Source organism: Salvia splendens, chromosome 16, assembly GCF_004379255.2.
Source record: "Salvia splendens isolate huo1 chromosome 16, SspV2, whole genome shotgun sequence".
In the NCBI taxonomy this organism is placed as follows: domain Eukaryota; kingdom Viridiplantae; phylum Streptophyta; class Magnoliopsida; order Lamiales; family Lamiaceae; genus Salvia; species Salvia splendens.
The window spans coordinates 24,076,695-24,090,333 of NC_056047.1; the positions used below are offsets into that span (position 1 = coordinate 24,076,695).

The window sequence follows — 13,639 nt, forward strand, 5'->3', positions numbered from 1 at the left end:
GTAAGAGGTTAAGTCTTTTGACTTTTAATGATTCTTGAAATCTCAAGGAGATGCAGTATGGCAGGATACTCATGCAAGAATCACCTATGTGAGTGAGAAGTGAGCCGCTTCGTGTGTGTGAGTCACTTATGAATTCCAAAGAGGTGTTCCACGGCCGAAACGGACACAAACGTGAGAACTGATGGAGTTGAGACAATATTGTGTTGATGCTATTGACTAGGCATAAGGAGGAATAGTTGAAGGCATCGCGTCCACTAGCCTGTCGGTATGTCCGATAGTGTTAACTATGGAAGGTTCAAAATCACAAGTTACATCTCCAAATACAGTATCGTTTCTCGAGAACTGAGCAAAGAGTATGTATACATGCATTTGTGTCTGGTGTTGGTTTGAGCTTGCAGCGCTCTAACCAATGTGGGGGATTATTAGAAACATGTGGAAAATGTGGGAGACCTTTGATGTGGCCAAGACCTGGCCTTTCATCTTAGGTAACCCCAAAATACATAAAGAGATAACTTGATTGCAAGGCCTTTCAAGTGCTTTCTCTAGCCTATAAATAGGCTTGATCTTAGAGTGAAAGAACACACCAACAAATCCTTCTCTCTTCTCTCTAGCTCAAGCATTCTAGTGTTCGCATTAGGAGCATTGCATTGCTCGGTTCTCGCCTCCAATTTAAGTTCGCCGGAGCCTACGAGTTTGAGGTGCTTCAACTCGATAGGAGGAAAGTCGTTTCATCTTTGGGGACGTTGCGTCAATCTGTGAGCACTAGCTGGGGCGTATCTCGTCTTGCAGAGAGATGGATACCTCGACTCGACTTGAAGAAAACCATTGTTTACATCTTGTTCTTTTTATTGTATTTACTTTGTTTTATTTACCTTCTAGTTTTTTGTTCTTTTGTAATAGCAAGAGTTTGCCCGTGTAAAAGGCTACAATATTTCCAACAAATAAATGGTTTATTTTATGTGTAAACACATATTACAAAATAAATAAGTATAATGATAAGGCTAATTTCATGCATTGATTAAGGGGTTAAATTCATGCATTTACGGGGTCTAACACATCTTTTTAAGCCAGATGTGTAGAGAATTCGCCAGGTCCAGGAAAAGAGAAGGACGTTTGCATGGCGCAAGGAAATGGCGATAAAAGTGAGCATTGTGGAAAAATGACCAGACGGAAGAGATCAAGAAGCTGAAGGGCAGAACCGAGATTTCTGCGAAAACTTCTAGAAGATACCCGCACCTATATAAGGAGGAGAGCATGCATTTTAGGGGAGAGTTATCGAGGGAGGACTTTAGACAGGGAGCTCTCGTCTGTCGGCACTTTTGGCTCTCTTAGCTCACTCGCCATACTCTACACACTTGTTTTATCGAGAACTTGAGGGGTTTTTGGGTTTCAATTGTTGTTACGTAGTTGGGTAACACCGTCCTTGAAGAGGGCGAAGATACAATTTATTGCTTTCGTTTTAGTTTGTTATCGTTTATTTCACCGAGCTTCGCCGTTCGAAGCTCGGCTCTGTTTTCTGTTGAATTTTCGTTATTTATGAAATTTTCTGTTTCTGAATTTACCTTGCTGCTGTTGATTTCGATTATGGATGCAATTGATTTTGAATTTATCATAGTTACTGAACTGGATGTTTGATTTCTGCATTGGTTTACTGAGTTTGAGTGGAAGTATTGGAAGTTTGTGTTGATCGGAGCAGATTTGTTGAATCGAAAGTTATGGAGTTGATTTTGTTGGTTGTTAGGTTCGGAATGCTTGGATCCGGAGTGGATTAAGCATCTGACGTCTGGATCTGAAATAGAGTTGATCGTGGTTGATGCCTAGTTTACGTGTTTTCATTTCATTCCGTCTAGTATATGTAGATCTGTTTTATTTCCGGCTAATTGCAAGTTTCCGACGTCCGCACTTTTACATTCTGTTTGAAGCTGGAAATGTGCTCTGTTTTCTTCATGTTCGCGTGTGATTCAGGTAATGAAATGCAGGTAGTTGTTACTTAAATCCTTAGTTTGTTATTTGTAGCTTTTATTTCGTACTTGTTGTTTCTGGACGATGGTCCCGCCGTTTACTCACTTTCTGTCTAGCTAGATTAGGAAGCTATTTGCTCGGTCTAAGAAGTTAGTTTAATATCTCGCAGTTATGAGGAAGTTCGATGTCAGCATGATGTTTTCAGTTTCCTAGGTCTAGTGTTTAATTCGTCCTAGGTCTAGTAGTAGTTTTACCTCAACCCAAAATTGCGTGGCAGCAGCCATTCACCATTTCCAAGGTCTTCTAAATGCTTTCTTACGCGTCCATCTTCGTGGGATCGATCTCTGTTTCCCTGTACTAATTCATAGTATAGCGGGTTGAGGGTTTTGAACGCGGAATCAGTGTGTCCAACGACTGAGATTTCTGATATCCTCTGAGTTTCTAGACCTCGTGATCTAGCGAATTCTCTGGATCTGAGAAGCTTGACCTAGCATTAAAAGCACACACGTTTCCAAAGCGAGTTTCATATAACTTGAGACCATTTTTTGTGAACACCTCAAAATGCAAAGACGATACTTCCCCCATCCCAGCCAAAACGAGACGTTTTATTTTCGCACTTGTTTTGGAAAAATGAAGATAAATAGTTAAAGTAGAGATAAAATTAAGTAAGAAACAAAATAATGTAGAAGAGACAATAAAAAATAAATAAGTATAACTTGAGACTATTTTTTTGTGGACACCTCAAAATGCAAAGATGATACCTTAGTCCTAGCCTAAGTGAGACATTTTATTTTCGCACTGGTTTTGGAAAAATGATGATAAATAGTTAAAGTAGAGAAAAAATTAAGTAAGAGACAGAATGATGTAGAAGAGTCCAAAACAGGTCCAAAAATGAAATGTCTCGCTTAGGCTGAGACATGGGAAATGCTATTTTTCATGGACGGAGAGAGTACAACTACTATTATAAAACAAACAATTAAAATTTTGACTTGTTTATATTACTCTTTAACTAAATGGGAAATGAAATCATAATATGGTAAAAGCATGTAGGAAAATGGATAGCGTGAAATGAGACCAAAAGAATTTCTTTTGTCTCATTAAATCTCGCAAATTCATATCTCACAAAATTTCATTTCACATCTCTAATAGGAAAAATGAATCATAATATGGTACAAACTGCAAATCCTCTAATAAGATATATCAAAAGAGAAATATACTAAACTTAAAGAAAAGAAAAAAAAAGGTATACTAAGATGCTAGCTCAATTTACACACGACAATTCGGCATCCTTATTCATACTTATATAAGAGAGCAGAGCAGAGCAGTGCAACATCCTTATTGCTACTTATATGAGAGACCAGTGCAACGCGGAGGTGGATAGAATAAAACTCACGGCATTCACGCGCATCAAGCCTCAGTTCGATTTCTTTGAAGTCTGCTCGCGTCTGTCGTTCCAAGTGGACGAGCAGGCTGATAATGCCGACCCTGTGATGAAAACCGAATGTTTGGCCAAACCAATGCTTTTTTGCGCTGCAATCCACAACATCCAAAAGAAACCAATCCAACCTGATTTTGACATGAACGCTGAGTATTACACAAGATACACAGGAAGAAGATAACAGCTGTCTAAGTCCCGGACGAGAGTATCAAGCTACGTCTACTTCTTTTCACACTGGGATGAGTACTTGGTATAATTAGTTAACAATTTGTTAGACAATGTTTTTGCCACTTCCTTCGGTTATCAGGCATTATGAGTAAAAGGTGCCTTTTCAAAGTCACGGACAGGCTCATAATGAGTAAAAGGTGATCTTGACACTTTCCGATTAATATTATGAGTTGCTCTGATATTTAGCTAAAAAGGCAGGAGTTCCTACTACATGTCTGGACTACCTTGAGAGGCATTCACCATAAACACATTAGGAAACTAGACCTCATTATAAGTTGTATACCCTGGTATTGCTGTTTAACAAATGGAGCCTAATTTAAGGTATATTCCATGTATAATAACTTCAACACATATGCTCATTTCAATGTTCGCAAACACAGTAACTAAAAATGGTCCAAGAAGAAGCTTCCTAATAAAAAATATTACTTGGCAGAGAAGTTACAAACATGACTGAAGAAGCATACTGTTTCAGTGCTTAAAATAAGGCAGTACCGCAGTAGGATCAAGTTCATTTTAAAGAAACTTTTTACACACAGAATATTAACCTGATGTGAGATCCAATTTTCAGCAGGTGATTACACGTTGTGAACAGTATTTCCAACCGCCCTAATTCTAATATTACAGCGATGGCACAAAAGCTGCTTTTTAAATTTGTGAGGTGGTTTTTATCATTTTATGTTCTTGCTTTCTCAAACACCAATTTAATTAATAAATATACTGACTAATTCACGAACAGCCTGCTTTCTTCTATTGTGATAAAATAATGCAACAATATTAAAAATATCTTAGCCGTGTTCCAATGAGCATCAGTGTCCAGAATTGTTAAGTAGACAGTCATAAGAAAATAATGTTTACCTGCAGCAATAAGAACAGCAAAGACACAAGAAATTGTTGCTGTAGAGATGACAAATATGGCTACGGATAATGCTCCAATATAAATGGCTGCAACACAGGCAAAGAACAGAGCCAAAAATCCTCCTGCTGCTGCTAAAGACATCACAAGAGAAATGACTACAGCATTGACGGTTGCTGCAACAAAGAAAAGCGTGAAGACTAACAGTCCAGCCAATGCGAGGAAAGCGATTGTCCCTACCTGAAACAATTATCAGCATCATGAGAAAATCATAAGAAAAAGCCAACCAAGAAATAAACTTGCATTTTCATCTCTAACATATTAAACCAAACTATAGAGCCTTCTCTAGACCCAATTTTTGGATAAGGGTACAATTAATCACTTATTTGTCAAGACTTGGTGAAGATGAGTTGCTTGATCTGTTGATCATGTTCTGAACTACTTTCCATCCAGATTCTATCAACAAAATCAGAAACTGTGGAAGACAGAACACATAAAAACGAGGCAACAAAGCTCCCAGATGATTATCCAAATATACAAAATAAATAAAAAGTACTGTGATAATACAACACCACGAAATGCATTTGGTAAGAGTTCAGTGCCAGGAAAAAACAGAATGTTTTAGTTCATCCCCAAAAATGTATTGGCGAGCAAAGTTATGAGATTAGTTCTGAGTGATTTCATGGAAAAAGAAACTGTAAGCATTGTATATAAAGGCAAAAAGAGCTCACTACTTTTGTTCTCTCTATTGACTATTTCTGCTGTCTCAACTAACTGTGCACAAAACACACTCATGATACTTCAGGTGGAAGTGATTGGTTCATAATATCCAACTCCCTCCGTCCCACTCAATCATTTTTGTTTTTGGGATGTCCCACTCTAAGAGCACCCCCAATGGGGCGCCCGATGGCACGCCCGATGCGTGCCATCGTCCTCGGGCGTGCCCGATGGCTCCATTGTGGGTGCCCGCACGATGGCACGCCCTACGCCCACGCCCTAAGCTTCGGGCACGGAAGAAACGCGGACGATGGCCTATCGTCCACGCCATCGGGCACCATTGTGGGCTCCGCGGACGATGACACGCGTTTTTTATTTTTTTTTAAATGCTAAATTCGAAAAATTTGTATAAATACCCCCTACCCCGGCTTCATTTGTAACATTTCATTTCACGATTCCACTCTCGAAACTCACATTTACTACGAAATTGATTCAAGTCTCAATAGTCTGATGTTTAGTGGTAATGCGCGTTGGCCGGGTACAGAACCCGACGAATATCGGCCGTTCGACGCCAACACGTAGTACGATCCCAAATTCAGTACGGATTCGTATGGTTTGTCTGACATGGAGCCGTCTCCAAACCGACCCACCGCCCCCTCCCGCCGCCACCCCATCCGCCGCTGGCGCCCCCAGCCAAAAAAAGCGGATCCGGCACCGCGCGAACAAGTTGCCACCTCCGGCAATGAATAAAGAGTACGCCCCCGGCCGTACGAACTACCATCCGGATGAAACCCTCGTCTTGGCGAGGTGTTGGGTGGATATATCGGAAGACCCGATATTCGCCAACAACCAGAAGCAGCTCGCGTACTAGGAGCGCATCGCCGAGCACCACAATGAGGCGAAGCCGCCGAGCGCGTACAAGCGCCAACGGGAGCAACTCCGCAAGCACTGGGATCAAGTGAAGAAGCAAGTCAACCTGTTCGCGTCGGAGTACGAGAAGTGCGCGAGGGAGCAGGGGAGCGGCGAGAGCTTGAGCGACGTGCGCGATAGAGCGCTGTTGTCGTACCAGTCCCTGTACGGCGACTTCAAGCATTTGTGCATCTGGGCGCTCTTGAGGGACAAGCAGAAGTTCCAATGCGGGATTCTGCACACCGGTGCGACAAAGAGGACGAAGACCACCGCTGCTGGTGGTTACACGAGCAGTGAAAGCGGAACTCATCCGGTGGACCTCAACCGGACGTACACGGAGGAGGAGAGTTCCGGCACTGATGTCCTCCCGGCGTCCCATAGGCGTCAAGGCTGCGAAGAATAAGGGGAAGGCGACGGCGACATCATCCTCGACCGCCGCCACCCCATCGCCGCTCCCGGTCCCGAGCCCGACGGCCGCCGCGTATGTGGGGTTGGCAAGAGCCTCGATGGCGCGGACGTTGTTGCAGACGCACAAGGCCCTCGAGAAGTGTACGGAGCCCGCCAAAGCCGAATACCTCCAGGGGTTGATCGATGAGCTGCGCTGGGAGTTGGGAATTGCGTAGATTAGCCAACTTGAATCGTGTAACTTTTGTTAATCAATGCAGTCTTCGCCGGTTTTTAGCTACTCGTTGTGTTTTTTAATTAGTTTGTATTATATATTTGAAAAGATTTAAATTAATTAACTAAATAGTAGTAAAATATATAGGGCGCGCCACTGCAGGTGGGAGGGTAGAGGGATAAAAATTATGACGGGGCGGTGCATAATGACACAAATCAAAATATAATAACATCACACTCTCAACTTTTTCCCTCTCTCTTACTTCTCTCTACTTTTTCCCTCTCAAAACAACACTATATAAAATCTGGTGGCGAATTAGAAATAATCCACTTAGAGCGGGACGGGGACGGAAGGAGTATTTTATTACTAGAAAGGATAAGCCACATGCTATGGTTTGCATTCATATCGAAATGGCTCAAAAATTTTGGGATGCATAGGCATCTTTAACAAAATAACAAACACTCCTATCATTCCTAAAACGTAAAACCTTTAAAATCCATCCAATTAATATGTCAAATTGAGGGGATATAGCCTTGAGCAGAAGCGGCTAGGCCCTCTCATCTTCCACAAGTCAGATTTGAGTATACAAAGCTGCCTACAGAAGTATGAGAGAAACATGTAATCTAGGGTAGGAAGAATTTCAAATCCTAAAATTAAAATGGTAAAAGCCATCGGCATTTAATGCTGAGGAATAATAGTGCTTCGGCGCATACAGAAACAATGAAGCTTATAGATTCGGAAAAAATCGAAAATTAATTATCCTCAAATATATAATTGATTGATTTCCAACAGATCCAAAGAAGATAAATAGACTCACGGAAACAACGAGCAAGGCGCGGAGAGGGGATCCGCTGCGCGTCAATTGCAGGAGTGGGGCAGCAGTGTTGTTGGAAGCATCGCGGATATTATCGGAGAGGGCGGTTTTGAGCCTGTGCGGCAGAGGAGCGGAGGAATTAGGGTCGGGGGAGAAAATGGCGGCGATGAGGCGGTTGAGAAGGGTGAGGTCGTCATGCGTGCGGTGTGAATCGTCGACGATGGGGTCGATGACCACTCCGTTGGGCTGTTTGGGAGCAGCATCGTCCGACATTGTTTGATGATCTGGATAATGGTGAATGATTGGAGAGTCGATTAGGCGAATACTAACATTGATTTGACTGCGATACAGAGAGAGGGAGAAGAGAAGTAGAGTCGAAGAAGAAGGTAGAATGGTAGATGGAGACGTGGTTTGGACGCGTGGAAAGAGGTTCTGCCATGTCAGCTCACAAACATTTAAAGGGCAAATAAGAGCATCCTAAATATAAAGAGTGAATATTATTGCAAAATTTTGAAAATTGGAATATCCTAAAAATATGGTTATATAAAGGGCAAATTGCCTAGTCATAAACTTTTACAAAAGCTTGGTTTTTCTGTGAATTTTAAGTATTGCGTTAAAAGTCATGAAATTTTATAAAAGTTAGGTTCTTCTGTGAACTTTAAATGTTGCGTTAAAAGTCATTACATTCGAGTATCGATTTCCCGAGTCGGGTATTCTGGTCATCCGTGTGCTGACGTGTATTTTAGCTGACGTAACAGATGTTGACTGTGCGATTAAATGATTTTTTTTTAGTTTTCTTTCCTTTCCCCTAATTTGCTAACTAAAGAATTAAAAGAAACTAACGCAGATTTGCAAACTCTCTTGCTGCCTTCTTCACCGCTTCCATCCCGGGAATCAGCGGCGCCCTGCTCGGCTCCACGATTTTATCCGACAACAACACCTTCCCCAACCCAACGCGTGGACAGAGGTTCTGCCATGTCAGCTCACAAATTACATTCACTACATGAAATCTATACAATCAAAAGGGACAGTTGGATGGAAAATCAATATTGCCCTTTTTGGTGGGAAATTGTGAAGCTATTTTGTTTAGCCTTTTGGTCATTTTGAGAAATGACAACCATTGGATAGAAAAAAGGCAGCTCCTATTGAGCAATAGTGGCTTCTCAAATAAGATTAAATCGTTATATATACCCACACCATTAATTGAATCTGCATTTTAGTTGTCTAATTATCTGTTTTTTTTATTGCAGTCGGCGACAACTCCAAGCCTCCATCGATGGATGACGAGGGCAGCAGGCATAAAGAGAAAGGAGGGTTGGCGGCAGTGGTGGCTGGAATCGCACGCTTGCAAGCCCGACACCTGAGCTTCACGAGAGAGAGGGGTTGGTGACCAGTGACGGAGGAGTCCTCAAGCCTATAGCCGAGAGGTGGAACTGCGAGAAGGAGAGAAAGAGAACGCTGTAGAACGATACGCAGCCGGCGTCGCTCGCCGGCGATGCCATTGCCAGCCGAGAACATTGAGACCGATAGTGACAGAGGCGCCGCTGCCCCTCTAATTTAGTTGTTGGGCTCATTGTTTGAGCTAAAAATTATTTAATTATTTTACTTATTTAGTTGTTGTGCTCTTTGTTTGGGCCATATTTAGAGGTATAGGAAGCATACTCATTCATTCCAATTCGTTTTGCATGTCCAAGTACAAATACTGAATTAATTTATGGAGTATATTTTATTAGATTAAAGGTGAGTAGCTAAGAAAAATATATTGCTTAGATACAAAAATTATAATGTGCCTCCCTCCAAAGAACTCCATGAGCATCTATAGAAGATTTATAATCTAAAAATATTGCAAAAGGTTATACTGTACATAAAAAATTTCTTTCATAGGGAAAATTAGTGGTAGTTTATGACCTAAATTTTAGTATTTTTTGTTCATGATTCATAAAATACTATTAACCATACATTTTAACCACACTAATTCACACCATTATACATGACAAGATAAACAATAAAGTTATCACTTAAAAATTTAGGGACTAAAGTTAAATTGAAGAGGTGTAGATGCTATCCTGTTATTAAGAACTAGGAGATATGCATAAAATATTATCGTTATTTTAAGTGATAATTTACTTTTTATTCATATACTCCCTCCGTCCCAAAAAAGTATGTGCACTTTCCATTTTCGTACGTCCCACAAAAATATGTGCATTCCATTTTTGGAAAGTTATATCAATTTAATAATGTAACTACCATTCTCCTCCTCTCTCTTATTTTACCATACCATTCCCCTCATCTCTCTTACTTTACCAATTTTATCTTAATTCCTGTGCCATCTCATCCGCCCATATTTTTATGGGACGGAGTGAGTATTAAATTTAGATATGTTTAGTATTCCATATTTTTTTTAAATTAATTTTTTTAATTAAGATATTAAATTTATATATTAATTTACCTTTATTTGGATTAAAATTGAAATTGTGCTGGAGAATTTAATTTGCCTTCTGTTTAGGTTAAAATTGAAATTTAATCCTTTATTGCAATACTTTTTCTTACCATTAATTCACACTCTAATCAACAACACAAAGATGTGATTTTTACAATTTTTATCATATATTTACTCAATTAAAATTTTAATATATTTTAGTTAGTCTCTTTTAGTTAATATTTTTTATAATGTTATTAGGTGTTTATAATGTCGCGAATACTTATTGTAATTAACAAATATCATCTACGTCATTATATTCTTATTATCCTCAAATTTTTAATCTACTTATTTTATAATTTATCTTTATTATTTAAAAATCTTATGTCTCGTGCATATCACGGGTGATAACACTAGTTTGGCATAAATATTCAGTTATGCAACAAGCAGTTAGATGATGGAGTATCAATTTTATGATAAGTCAGTGCAACTAGAATTATTTGGAGTAGACTAGTATGATGGGAGTCACATTTCTCTCATGCTCCATTCGTCTGCCATTAGGAGTTTCATTCCTTAATAACACAGATTTTAAGAAATGTTAATAAAAATACGTAGAAAAAAAGTTAATAGAATATTAGTCTTAGTTGTATATATTAGTTTTAAATAAACTGTGAGTAGAATAAGTTAGTGGAATGTGGGACCTTAGGGCATCCACAATGGGACGGATGTCCCGGCGGACATCCCGACGGACTTCCCAAAAACACCTCCTGCCACATCATAAGGATATCCCACTGCACTGCCACGTCATAAGGACATCCCACTACACAATGACGGACATCCCCAAGGACATCCCGACGGACATCCACAAAAAATAATAAAATAATCGGGACGTCCGCCGGGACGTCCGTCGTGTCAACGCAATGGCGGACGTCCCGACGGAAGTCCGGACGGACGTCCCGGAAAGCCGCGGAACTCCGGTGTCCGCAACGGACGTTCGTATCCGTATGCATGCTGCCTAATGGCGGACGTCCCGCGCGGGACATCCGCCATTGTGGATGCTCTTATTACCATTTATGGTAAAAGTGAACCGAGTCCTATTCGCGAACGGACTAAATGGAAAAACGGGACTCCTATTCATGAACGGACTAAAATAGAAAAACGGGACTTCTATTAAAAAGCAATGAGTTTCAGTTTGTTGGATCATGTAATCCTTCTTCTCATACTAAATCCAATTTATCATCCAAAATAAACACCTTCTTAGTTTGACCTACCACCCTCCTTAATTTGTGTTTTCTTTTGAGGATGAGCTACTGTAGATAAAATAGTCCATTGTTTGCTAATGTGGATTGCAACTTTGGGATATCCATTCTTATCATTTGACCTAATTTTGCTTGATTTATATCCCATTCAAAATATAGGATTGGACAAATCCTAGTAATGAGGGTTATAATACTCATTAATGTCTCGTATCAATCATGAATATATATGCAGGCATCATCCTTTCACTGCCGGAATGCGTCGTCTAAAGTCGCTCCGATCAGAGCTGAGGTGAGCACGGAAGCGCCTCCGAAGAAGGAGAAGCATTCCAAGAAACAGGAAGAAGGAGTAGTTGTCAACAAGTTCAGGCCTTACATTGGCAAATGCCTCTTGAACACCAAGATCACCGCAGACGACGCCCCCCGGTGAAACCTGGCACATGCTCTTCACCACTGAGGGTATAGTATTCCTTCATCATTTCCCATCACACGGAACAATCTCAGAACTCACTAGCTGACTGTTTTTGAGCAGGTTGGGATAATCCCCGATGGCATAGACAAGAACGGGAAGCCTCACAAGCTGAGGCTGTACTCGATTGCAAGCAGCGCCCTTGGCGATCTAGACGACTCCAAGACTGTAAGGCTGGCTCCCTTCTTGTGTAGCTTAGAGGAAATTCATAGTAGCTTTGTCGATTTTGATGCCTCGTTGCAGGTCTCTTTGTGTGTTAAAAGGCTTGTCTACACCAATGATCAAGGGGAAGTAGTTAAAGGAGTTTGCTCAAACTTTTTGTGTAACTACTCAAACCAATTTATGAGTTAACTTACCTATTTGATTATGATTATTCTTGCCAAATCTTTCTCTGTTTCAGGTGACTTGACACCCGGTGCCGAGGTGAAAATAATTGGACCGGTAGGGAAAGAGATGCTCATGCCAAAAGACCCTAACACTACTATTATAATGGTCGTTTGTGCTTGCTTGGTATCGTTCATCAACTTTTGTACCGTGTTGTATTTTCATTATACTAAGATTGATATTTTTATTTAGTGTTCTCACAATCAGGTCTGTGTTGTAGCTTGCTACCGGAACTGGGATTGCTCCTTTCCGCTCGTTTTTGTGGAAGATGTTCTTTGAGAAGCATGACGACTACAAGGTAAGCCTCAATGCACAAAAACACCTTTCGTAAATCTTTATTTTTGTGGCCTTAAAACCTTTGTAAAGATGGGGGGGGGGAGTATGTAGCATGATATCTTGATTCAAGAAATCACAAATTTGGCTTGCAAATAGTATTGAAATATGGATCATGGACACATTTCCTTTTTCTATTTATGCATATGTATAGTTAATCAGTCATGATTTTCTTGTATTGTAGTTCAATGGCTTAGCCTGGCTGTTCCTGGGCGTTCCCACAAGCAGCTCGTTGCTATACAAAGACGTAAGAGGCACAAATTTGACATTGATCAATTCTTGTAAGTTACCTAGTAAAAGGAATGCCACATGAGCATGTTGTGGACTATGCTGTGAGCAGAGAACAGACGAACGCACAAGGGGAGAAGATGTACATTCAGACGCAGATGGCTGAGTACGCGCGGAAGAGCTGTGGGAGCTTCTCAAGAAGGACAACACCTACATATACATGTGTGGGCTCAAGGGAATGGAGAAAGGCATTGACGCCATCATGGGCTCGTTAGCTGCCAGAGATGGTAAATTCATGTAATCCTTCCAATACTCAATCACACTGCCTGATTCGAACTTCTTGTTTTTGGTCGTCGTCTAGGGATCGACTGGGTAGAGTATGAGAGGCAGTTGAAGAGAGCAGAGCAATGGAATGTGGAAGTTTACTGATTATTGTTGCATAGTGTTGTTGTGTAAATGACTAAATGTATCAGCCAGGGCAAGCATTTTAATTTTCTCTTTGCTGCTGTAGATATAGGTAACATCATTTTTCTTATTAAATATATAGTTATTTTATTACATAACTTTTGTAAATTATAGTAATAGATTAAACATACCATTTGGTTTGTGTGTTAAATAGAGAGAAAATATACATTTTAATATATTGATGTGCGAATAAAAAAGAAATTGGAGTAGTAGTGAAGAAATGATATATTAATGATAATTTACTTTTTTTCAAAAATAGAAATGTAATGTTATTAAGTGGACAACACAAAAGAGAACTAAAACATCATTTATGAAAATTTTCTATTTTCTTTTTGAGTGAACTATCCTAATAATTTTTGATTTTGTCGAAAAATGCATTAATAGTCCTTAAAAAAAATTTATAGCATTTTTGGTACAACAAGACTAAAGTAACCCTAGGCACCAAAAATGTAAATTTTTAATGTTTGAGGGCATTTTAGACTTTAAATACTAGTATATTTTTAGTTACTCCTTAAATACTACTACTGGTATACTATTTTTATATA

At 40.0% G+C, this 13,639-nt stretch overlaps 1 protein-coding gene and 1 pseudogene across 1 annotated transcript; one reads left to right on the top strand and one right to left on the bottom strand.

Annotated features, from left to right (window-relative positions):
• Positions 1-3,077: 3,077 nt before the first annotated feature.
• Positions 3,078-7,979, bottom strand: LOC121771296. Its single transcript, XM_042168078.1, has 3 exons — positions 7,544-7,979; positions 4,484-4,721; positions 3,078-3,528 (listed from the first exon to the last, which is right to left on the bottom strand). The coding sequence occupies exons 1-3, from the start codon at positions 7,811-7,813 to the stop codon at positions 3,377-3,379; spliced, it is 660 nt and encodes a 219-aa protein (XP_042024012.1). The 5' UTR covers positions 7,814-7,979; the 3' UTR covers positions 3,078-3,376.
• A 3,297-nt stretch (positions 7,980-11,276) lies between these two features.
• Positions 11,277-13,141, top strand: LOC121771297 (annotated as a pseudogene).
• Positions 13,142-13,639: the final 498 nt, after the last annotated feature.

Excerpts from the sequence above, each read along its gene's own strand:
- LOC121771296 (XM_042168078.1), bottom strand. The coding sequence starts at position 7,813 with ATGTCGGACGATGCTGCTCCCAAACAGCCCAACGGAGTGGTCATCGAC. Across the intron at positions 4,722-7,543 it reads GCGCCTTGCTCGTTGTTTCC|GTAGGGACAATCGCTTTCCT; the intron begins GTGAGTCTATTT and ends TAATTGTTTCAG. Across the intron at positions 3,529-4,483 it reads TGCTGTTCTTATTGCTGCAG|GTTGGATTGGTTTCTTTTGG; the intron begins GTAAACATTATT and ends TGTCAAAATCAG.